Source organism: Crocodylus porosus, unplaced genomic scaffold (assembly GCF_001723895.1).
Source record: "Crocodylus porosus isolate Cpor-Errol unplaced genomic scaffold, CroPor_comp1, whole genome shotgun sequence".
Classification (NCBI taxonomy): Eukaryota; Metazoa; Chordata; order Crocodylia; family Crocodylidae; genus Crocodylus; species Crocodylus porosus.
This window is the reverse complement of record NW_017728906.1, coordinates 102,516,207-102,527,146: the sequence shown is the minus strand read 5'-3', so window position 1 is coordinate 102,527,146 and position 10,940 is coordinate 102,516,207. Positions and strand designations below refer to the sequence as shown.

The following is a 10,940-nucleotide window of genomic DNA, read 5'->3' as shown; positions in this document are numbered from 1 at the left end:
TTCTTCACAGTTCGAGTGGCCAAGGTCTGGAACGGGCTCCCAAGGGAGGTGGTGCTCTCCCCTACCCTGGGGGTTTTCAAGAGAAGGTTGGATGTGTATCTAGCTGGGGTAATGTAGGCCCAGCACTCTTTCCTGCCTATGCTGGGGTTCAGACTCGATGATCTATTGAGGTCCCTTCCGACCCTAGCATCTATGAATCTATGAAGCCATACAGTTATAATAGAGTATGTTTTTTAAAAACCTACCACACGTACCAACTTGCTATTCCTAGAATCAGAATTTGTTTTCCTGTTGTCACTATATATCTAATACTGTAATCTTTAATGAAGATATTTAACCTATAATTTTAAAAAAAAAAACCCTTTTACTTTTTCCTCAGCCACTTTTCAATGGAATGATGCATCTCTGGTTTTTCTCAATATAATACTTATCACTATTGTAACAAGTGCTATTGAAACCACTTGCTGCAGTACATTTCAGCCAAGAATTCTTACACACAGACCTTAGGCTTACAAAAAGTTAACATCACTAATCAATTTAAACTTTTTGGTTCTAGAAGATGACTGGTGTTTTTTTTCATCTAAGTATTGTAGGAATCTAGAGTCAAAATTTATGGGTTCTGTTAAGAATTTTACAACTGTTTCACTGTCATCTTGTGAGAGACAGAGAATGAGTTAACACACCATCTCCAGCTTTTGTTAATTGGTGTTTTAAATTTAAACTAGCTGATTTGTTAGTGGGTAGAAGTTGAATTTTCAGTGCTGATGCAGTGGGAATATTGCTGCAACCTGCAGGCACTTATCCACTCCTAAACCAATTGCTGTGCTACTAATTAAGTGACTCTGTGTAGTTCAGTTGTTTTTCAGGGTAGCCTACTCTCATCTCACTTCAGGTAGGCTGACTGTTGCAGTAACTACAAGCCTTTGTCACGTGAAACTTTTAAGTTTATTCATCAAATTAGTTTTATGAAGGAGGTTGTATGTAACAGAGTGACTAGGTTCTGATGTGTTGTTTCTGTAAAACAGACTTTCTGACAGGTTGAATGGCCAGGGCAGGAGAGCAAATTCTAGCTGGACAAATGTAGGGATACTTGTTTTTAAATGAGGAAATATTGATATAATGACCTAATAAAAATTGGAGATTTGTGACTGAAAAGATGTCAGAAAATCAGAGAAAAACACTGTTAAGGATGCCTGTTCTAAAGACCCTGAAGAGAGAATAGTTTTCATAACTATGTTATAAACTGATATTTTAAATTATTTGGCTGTCACTCATTCAGATGCTTATTTCACTATAGCATGTGACCCGGAACTTTATAGACTTGACTTTGCATGTATTCTAATTGTATCAAGACAATAGCAGAATTTATATTGGGCGGGGAGTCAGTCTTAAATTCAGCTTCTACCTGTAGTCCAACCTAAGCCTGGAAACTGGTGCGCTTCCAGGTGTAACTTTGGCCTGCTTGTCTTGAGACCTTTTTCTTTTCTCTAATGTATTGCAACTTTCCTGGCTTGCTGACATCAATCTTAGCAATCCACCGATTCCTTATTTCCAGCACTTCTATGATGTACTTCTTTCTCTGCTGCTACCGATTAAGTATAGGTTAAATGCAGAAAAAAGAGATTAGTAGTTTACGGATGACTCCTATAAAGGTTCCACTTTGGGAAGTATAATATAGACAAGGAAGGTCATATCTCATGTCTCAGGCTGATTTAGGGTGACCTAAAGGCTGAGAGTAAATATTTCAGATCTATTTGTAGTGTTTTACAAAACTTAGACTTTATTATGTTACAGTTCAACACTTGGAATGTGAATATGTACTCTTTCCAAATGAATAAAATATATTTTAATATATAGCTGTGCCACACAAGTGGCATGGGCAACCTCTGGGTGTGGCATGCGGCAGACTTGAGAAGGGACAGGCAGCACGGTGGCAGATAGACCAGGAATCAGAAAGGAGAACAGGAGATCAAACAGGGAGCAGAAACCAGAGCAGCGGATTGAGCAGGGAAAGCAGATTAGAGTGGCACTTGGTAAGGGTATAGGGCTAAATTGTGGCAAGCCTGCCAGAAGGGTTGTTATTGCCTCCCCCCAACCATCTCCATTGGATTAAAGCATTTCTTAATTGATTGTAGACTGAAATGGGCTCCCAGTACATCATTGTTTCTCCTGTACTTAGTAGCTGCTTAGCATTCGCATTTAGTCTCTAAAGAGCAAACAGCTTTGTCAAAGAAAAAAAACGTACGTATTTCTCAACTTTTATTGTAAACTACAGAAAAATATAATTTTCCATAGTAAAATAGGCAAAAGATGTACTCTGTTATTTTGGTATATTACTTAAATTATTTGTAATACCTCATTAATATAAAATTGTGAATACTGAAATATTTCCTTTTATAGGTGTTGGTGCATATGTATCGCCTGATATGATGGTTGCTGAATATTCCTTGAGAGAGAAATTACCAGCAAATCAGTATACGTGGTCATCTAGAGGACCTAGGTATGTTTTATATAAATTGTAAGTTCTTTTGTTCCATGATTAGTTTAATCATAATATTGCTCAATTAATAGAAAGAAAATGCAACTTTGCAGTGAGACGTGACCTGCATGGGAGTCCCATTTGCTGAACCTCTTTATGCTCAGGACATTTTAAGCTTTTAAAGGAAAAAGTAACAAACTACCTTTCCACAAATCATTAGTCTCTTACGTCAAGAAAATGTGGAACACCACCACCCTCCATTACCGATTTCTTCATTTTTGTGGTTAGTGGAAGATAGCTTTGTATCCACCGTTTGCGTTTTATTTCTGCCTTGAAGACAATATTTCATTTTACAGCTAAAAGAATTTGAAACTGACATTTTTGGGGGGGATGTTTTTCATTTGCCACTTTCTTGAGTTTATTTTTATCTGTTTTTTGCTTGTTTTTTAAAGCTGGCATGAAGCTGCAGGTTTGCAGTAGTTTGAGCACTGCTTTTAGAGCAGGCAAAAGCAGTCTTGAAATCATGGTTGTTGATCATGCTCCAAAAGTGATCAAAGTACAGAAAGGGGTATATGGTTGCCTCCCCGAGGCCTAATTCTATGGCTAAGAATATGAGCATGCTGGGGCAGGGTTAGAATGGGAGGAGGATGCCATGGCTTGTAGCACTGCAGCAGCTGTATGCAGACAGGTGCTACCCATAGAGCAGGAAGTGTGGGGGTGGAGCTCATATTACAGAGATAGGACCACAGGTACCCAAGAGGCAGTTGTACTCCGTGAACCCGTCCAGGACAGGGATTGCCTCTCCCTGTGCTGTGCTGTGTTGTGAATTTATCACAGATCATAGTCTTTAAAATTTTAGTTAGCTGTGGGAGTGACATCAAACAGTGTAAGATCTGAGTTTTCAGTTCCCCCTTATTTTTCTTTATTATCTTTGTTGGAAGTTAATACGGGAAAATAATTACTGTGAGGATAATCTTAAACTCTGGGGCACTCAGATGTTAGGCATAGAGCAGGAGCATCACTGCCAGTTGGCAGCAGGCAGTGTGGCTCTGGAACCCAGTGCTATGAATGGGGGACAGGGTTTAGTTGCCATTGAAGACTAAAATCAGCAGGAGGAGGAAAGTGAGGGGGCAAGTAGTAGCTGTATTAATCCCTGTAACTGGAATCCTGGGATTAACCCTGGGGTTAATGCTGCCATTCACAGCCTGCGAGAAGACCAGCAGTCCAGATCTGGCTCACAGGGGCATACGTTCAAGACCCCTAGCATAAATTTTCTGGTTGCCTGTATTTCCTAACTTAGATGCCAGATATTATGCTTCTAAACTGGAGTCTGTGATAGAGCTGTAAAAACTGGCTAATTTAAAAATGACAAATATGCATGTTGTAAGGACTAATCGTATCTCCTAAGCAAAGCTTTTAGAGTTAAGTTGCCAACCTTCAGTAATGTGGCTGGTTAGTATATTTTCTTGCCTATAACATGCCTGCATATATAACATGTGCCCTTGGGAAAGAAGAAGATATTTTTTTCTTTGAAAATACCCTTAAGTAATGAATACAAGAAGTTACAAAATGCAAAAAAACCACACACTGGCTTTCTGTGTACCTCACATCCCTCATTGTGATAGTGCAACATGTCTACAGCAGAAGCCAAGCCTACTGTAACCATCAGTGAAACCCTGGCAGCTGCGAAGGGGCTAGGGACCATTACTGCTGCATTAATGCTGTAGCTGCTGCTGCTCCAAACTCAAGGCAAGCTTTGCCTGACAGTAGGACTAGCTCCTTAAGTAAAAGGGCCGGAACAGGGGTGGGAGGCTATCCGAGATAAAGCAACTTCATCTGTTGCACTGGGCAGAGCGGGGCATCATGTGAGAGCTGGAGTGGGTGTGAGGAGGAAAGAGTCTTATCTGCTTCAGCTGGGGCTTTCTGCTCTCTGACTCAAGCTGCTGTGAGCTAGTGGCAGCACTGCTAGAGACAGATGGGGTGTTGTAAACTGTGTGCAACTCCACCTCCAGACAGCCTCTCTGCAGCAGCCCCATGGTTCAGTCTGCCCAGGAATGCCCAGGGCTAGTACCCTGCTCTCTGCCTGGGCTGGTGACTAAATGGCGTTACCATGTTTCCTCATACACAGTGCATACCCAGATTTTTAGCCTCTTGTTTTCATGAAGAAAGATGTGGGTTGTGTGAGAAAACACAGTAGTATGGCATGCTGCAAGGAAAGTTGTGTTGCTTATGGTTATACTACTTTGAATGTTGTGGTGTGCATGTGTTGGGGAAGGCAAACTGAAGTCAGAATTTAAAGGTACCTGTTTTAAATATAGTATGAAAGATTTACTATAAAGGGTGGGCAGATGTATGTCTGTGACTTACATAACACAGATAAGAATATCTGGATTTTAATGTTTTTAACTACAGTACTGACGGAGCCCTTGGAGTAAGCATCAGTGCACCAGGAGGTGCTATTGCTTCTGTCCCTAACTGGACTTTACGAGGAACTCAGCTTATGAATGGCACATCTATGTCTTCTCCAAATGCATGTGGAGGCATTGCTTTAGTTCTGTCAGGTAATGTGTTCTGTTCTTTTTGTCTTAAAAATAAATTTGTTTTTCAGTACAGTTCTGTTTTATAACATTAAATCCAGCAATACTGTAGTAACTTGCATATTCTATTTTCTACTCATACAGCCTCTGATGTTTTGTTTATTTGTCTTTTAAATTTTAGGGCTCAAAGCTAACAATGTTCGTTACACAGTTCATTCTGTCAGAAGAGCTTTGGAAAATACTGCTGTAAAGGCTGAAAATATAGAAGTGTTTGCACAAGGACATGGTATTATCCAGGTACCCGACAGCAAAAATGAATGGAAACTTTCTACTTCAAAAGGTCAATTTGAATTTGAGCCAGTTGGAGAAATTGTTTCAGATGCTTCATAATCCCCTCAAGCTCTCGTTTTTCTTATATGAGTTTGCTCTTTTCTGTTTGTTCCAGTTATCTGTTGCCAACTGGCTCCAAAAATATTCTTACTGAGAAATCTCATATATTTTTACAATGTTTGCAAAGTTTTCAAAGAATTACTGTACTTTATAAGATAAAAAGCTGCAAGTGAAAATGATGGCTCTCCAGTTCTTTGCTCCTATGCTTGCAGCTTTTCTGCTCCCCTCGCCTCTCATCAGACACCTAGCGAGGAATTTCATAGGAGCCCAGCTCTTTGTCAGAACTTCTAAAAAGTTGCATATTAAACCCCTAACCAAGACATTTTGGAATGTGGGAAGGAGCAATAATGAATAGTTTCTGCCTGTTTTTTCTATACTGCTTATTCTAATACTGAACAAATAACATTGTCCTTCATATTTTAGGTCCCTTTTTTTTTCAAGCGAAAATTAAACTTTTAGGGCCAGATCCAAAATGGTATTAGCCAAACTTTAAGATCAAACACTTTTTTTTTTTTTTTTTTTTTTTGGCTCTTGGAGGGTTCTAGGTCAGTTTTGAAAAGTCGATTTTGATTTCGTTTTTGGACACTTTACCATGCACCTTTAGACTATTTTATCTACTTTTGGGGAAGGAGTGCTCTTCCTTTCTCTACTTGTATGGCATCTTTAGCCATGGCGCGTATTTTGTGTTGCTATACTGCTAGTACCTGCTGACAGAAAATAATAGATAGCCATTGAGACTCAAATGCGATCTCATGTTCTGCACTATTTCTAGTAGTTATGCTTGCTAAAAACTTCATGCTAGAAGTATAGCTTTTTATATCTATTCTGGCTTTAAATTGGAAAGTGTGGAATAATGTTGTCCTTTCTATTAGGTTGATAAAGCCTATGACTACCTCATTCAGAATTCATCATTTACAAACAACATAGGTTTTACTGTTACTGTTGGAAACAACCGTGGAATCTACCTCAGAGATCCTGTCCAGATAGCTGCACCTTCTGACCATGGGGTTGGCATAGAACCAACCTTTCCTGAAAATACAGGTAGGAAACAGACTGGTTTTTTTAAAAAAAAAAAAAAAAAGAGAGAGAGAATTTGGGAAATACATAATCATTCTGTATACCTGGTGAAGACTTAACTCCTGTTGAACTTGCAAAAATAAGATTCACACAAATAAGCCTAAAGTTCATATTTTAAAACATTTGAATGCAGCGAGTTCTTTGCATGCATCTGTTATTAAAATAAATAAAAGTTATAGGTTTTGATCATAAAGCTGGAACAGTGATACCATTATAAAATCAAAATGGCTTTTCCTTTCTCATCTCCTGTATTTATTCTTGGGCTTCTCTCTTTCATTTTAAGACTAAATGCTTCATTCTTATTCCCGAACCAAGCAAGAGTGTCTCTTCATTTCAGGGAATTTTCAACAAATAAGCCAAAATAGCTGTTTTGTGAGAGCATGGAAGGGTTGAAAAATTTTCTCCAACTTTGATAGTGAATGCATCTACATGAGACTTTTACTGCAGAACTGCCTAATTAGCTCTGCTGTAAAATCTCAGTATCTACACATGCGGCCCTATTAGGAAACTAATTAATTTTGCTGCAAGTTGGTACTTGTAATACAAGTACTGTCCTATGATAGAGTTCTTCTTTGCACAGCAATACACATGTAGACGCTGACACAGCTGACTGGGGCATGAAGGTGCTCTAGTGCAGGGGATGCCTGTTGGCCAACTCCACACGGAAGCACCGTCATATCCCAGCCAGACCCTCTGCAATAGGGTGAGCAGGTCACAGCAGCTCTGGGCTGGCAGACTGACCTTCCTCCCCTGGGGCTCCCTGCCACCTGGGGCTGCTCTGAGCCAGCTCAAAATGCTGTAGTCCCAGGTATATGTTCAAACGCAACACCCAGGCGCAATGAACTCCCATGCGAGATGAACTGGAGTCTGTTGCTCTGTGTTTAATTGCATATGTAGACTAGCCTAGTGAGAATTCAAAACTGTTTTTCCTCTTGTAGCCCTTATTTGGGAATGCATGCTGTTCCAAGTATGAAAAAATTTAGTTGAGAAATAATTCCTAGACTTTTTTTTTATGGCCACAAACTTCCAGGGATGAGGTTAAATAGAACTTGCACTTCTAACAGCTGAAGTCACTTTGTAATCACTTGTTGGAAACATCTTATGATGATTTCTGAAACTTTAAGCTTTCCACTTTTTTTTTTTTTTCCCCTTGAAGCTACTTGTATATACCTTACGGCAGGTTTAGGATAGGTAGTGTTCCTGGGGCTTGTAGTACATTAAATTATGATTAATTTGGCTTGGCACTCATGGCTGATTTTAGACCTTTCGGAATCTGGATATAATCTGGAGATTTGTGATGTTGTGGCTAGAAAAGCTAGTGAAATTCTTGGCTAAACCAACTGGGGAAATTTTGAGTATAAGTAGATGGGTGATTATGTGGGGAGAAGAGGGGAGTGAAATTCTGGTACTACAGCAGCAATTAGAGTATTTTGTCCAGTTCGGTGATGACAGTTCAGGAAGAATGGTGATAAACTGGAGGGAGTTCAGAGCCATAGGAATGATTAAAGGGTTGGCATCCTTAGAATGAGCTCCTTTAACCCCTCACAATATATAGCTTATCAAAAAGAAGGTTAAAGGGTGACTTGATTAACCAAATCCAACTCCCCTTTAGATAACACTTATCTGAAAATTGGGATTTCAGTTGACTTAGTGGTTTTTGAGTCCTGTGCCCAAAGTACAAATGAACAAGTCCTTCTGATCACGCTGACAACAAATCCACTGTAGCCATTTATGTTCTGTTGCAGTCCTGTTCTGTCTGGAAAAGTGTGTAAATCCTAAATCTCCGAAATGGTAGTCGGGGTGGGGAATAAATGTGACTGATTATTAGAAAGAGGGGAAATATCCCCTCCTACCTTTCATCTCAGTAGCCTAGTAGTTAGAGCACATATCCAGAAAATGAGAAGCAGGTTGTATGGCCACCCTCCCTCTGGCCCCAGTGATAGAAGGTTTAAACCTACAGGAAGGCAATACCAAGAGCCTCTCTCGCAGCTCATGTTAAAGCTGGTACACTGGCTGGGAGCGAATAAGCTAGAGATACTGATGTTCTGTGGCATAGTAAGATGGGCATTGCCTTGGAATGGAAGGAGCTCTCGGTTCTTTCTTCTGCCCCGAGTATGGCAGAAGGTATCCCAGTGCTGCATTTATTTTTATCCAGTGGCTATTAAATGTCACAAAAGCAGAAAGGATGCTTGTGCAGGGATGGGCTGTGGTGTATGTTGCACCACTGAAAACGTTTATAATCAAGACAGTGTAGATCATCCACTTCTTTTGAATTTGAAGTGTGAATTAATTCAGGGAACACTTATTTCCTGTGTTAGAGAATCATAGAAGTGTAAGACTGGAATAGACCTCCAGAGGTCATCTTGTCCAGCCCCTACTCAAGGCAAGATTATTTTTATCCAAACCATCCCATACAACTGTTTTTCAAACTACAGAACAGTCCTGCTGCTTGCTTGTTGCCCAGTGACACCATGAACACCCTCACCTTTCATAGGCAAAGCCCCTGTGGCAGGTGAGGAGCACTGTCAGTGTCCCATTGCTGTTAAAATACATTAAAATGGCCCAAGGAAGAGGGCCATGCCCCCTGTTATGGGGGAAGTAACAACCCCTCATGGCCTGTGCTAATCTGACTGCGGTTAAAATTCATTTCTAATTTCACATGCGATCAATCTGACCCTGAGCAGTAGGACAAGGCCCTCTAGTTGGAAACCTCTGAATTTTTGTACCAGCTGGAGCATTGGTATACGCGGTCAAAATCTTCAGGCTTGGCTGCAGCTAACACAGTGCTTCCAAGGAGGAGAAAAAGATCCTTGACTCTGTAGGAACAGTAAGGGAAAAAATTCTTTCCAACCCCATGTGACAAACAAATCTGAGAAACATGGGAAAAATAAAACGCCCTCTATTTAGCTGTCCTCAGATTATAGAGCAAACAAATCCACGCATCACATGCCCTTGCTGGAGAACTAGAACTCCACTCTCTGTAATTCTGTTCCCTCCATAAACTTAGTTGAGCTCCTTTTATTTTTCGCTCATAATTAAGCCAGCTCTGGAGCAATCCTGTACTCTCCTGCTGATGAACAAAGTTCTTCAATATCATCTGCTCTGGGATGCAGAGTTCTTGTCATCTCCTAGCGATCCACATGGAGAGCTGAGGGAGGGGGATGCTTCTGGGCTTCCAGCTGTTACTTTAAGCATGGCTATTCTTAGGTCACCCCTAACCAATATTTATCGAGCCCTATACTCCAGGATTGGGGCCTAGGGCCCAGTGACTTCCCTCCGTCCACGTGGCCCTGCGTCCTGGGATCAGATGCTGGATCCAGTGCATGAGGATCTGGGCTCCGCATGGCTCTGGAAACTTGGCAGTGGTGCCACCGTTCTTCTGCTGCCAAATTTCTGAACCCATGCAGAGTTCCATGGGCTAGACGATGTGGGCCTGTGGACCAGGAGTTGAGCACCCCTGCTCTAGAGAGATCTGGGTCACTGCTTTCCATATATAGCATATGCTTCTGCCACTGTTGGAGTAAGGACGCTGGGCTAGATGAACCATTGGTCTGATCCAGTATGGCACTTAGGTTCTTATATTTGAAGACTATCATCATGTCGTCTCCTAATTGCCTTTTCCTAAAGCTGTGCATGCCTGTTTCTTTCAATAAGTCTTCATATGGCTTGCCTTTCAAGGCCTTTATCACCTTTGTTGCCTGCCTCAATACCTTCTCTGGTTTCTCCACATCCTTTTAAAAACAAGGAGCCCAGAACTGCACAGCATAGGAGTCACTAAATGATTAGTCATTCATACTTACCTTAAAAATCTATTAAAGCTAATTGAAGCTTCACTTCAGTTGGTTTCTTTTTTCTAGCAATTCAGCAGCGCAAATTTTAAAATCCAATTTAATTAACCCTTTGTAACTTTTCTATGGTACACAAAGCTTTATGGAGCTGGAGCATAAGTAACGGCCTCTAAGAGGTACTAGCTTGCTGAACTATCCTAATCCAGTTTATTGGGTGGACTTCCTGAATTTTTCCTCCTTTGCTTCTGAGAGGATGGTTTTCAAAATTTGGCCATAACCTTTTATTTATTTTGCCAAAGGTAAAACATTGGCTTCTGCTTTGTTTTTAGGATAAATGTTGAGTATCTGCCATGTATCTAATCAGGAGCATAAATAAGCATTTTTCTTCCTAATGTTGTTCTTTCATCATTTGAAGATGCTCTTTGATATGTGTCAAACTGTTTTCTTCAGGAGCTTAAATATCAGTGTTTTCAAAAATAATTTTTACACATTTTGGGTATAAAGGTTGTCCCGGGGTGGGGAACCAAACCCCAGAGTCACGGTGGGCCGGGGTGGCAATTAGACACGATAACAGGCCGGGTTCTATTGGCTATGGAGAACTGAGGCACGGGAAGCGTAGCGGTTTCTTAAACAAGGTGGAAATTTATTTGACTTACGCTTAGGTGCGTA

The 10,940-nt window shown here is 40.6% G+C and overlaps 1 protein-coding gene across 2 annotated transcripts in view; it reads left to right on the top strand.

Moving 5' to 3' along the window:
- Positions 1-10,940, top strand: part of TPP2 (tripeptidyl peptidase 2) — an 84,020-nt gene that overhangs the window by 25,525 nt on the left and 47,555 nt on the right. For both annotated transcript variants that reach the window (XM_019529692.1, XM_019529693.1), the window contains exons 10-13: positions 2,401-2,500; positions 4,892-5,040; positions 5,198-5,313; positions 6,279-6,447. In XM_019529692.1, the coding sequence (XP_019385237.1) occupies positions 2,401-2,500; positions 4,892-5,040; positions 5,198-5,313; positions 6,279-6,447 (534 nt within the window). The remainder of the gene's footprint in view (positions 1-2,400; positions 2,501-4,891; positions 5,041-5,197; positions 5,314-6,278; positions 6,448-10,940) is intronic.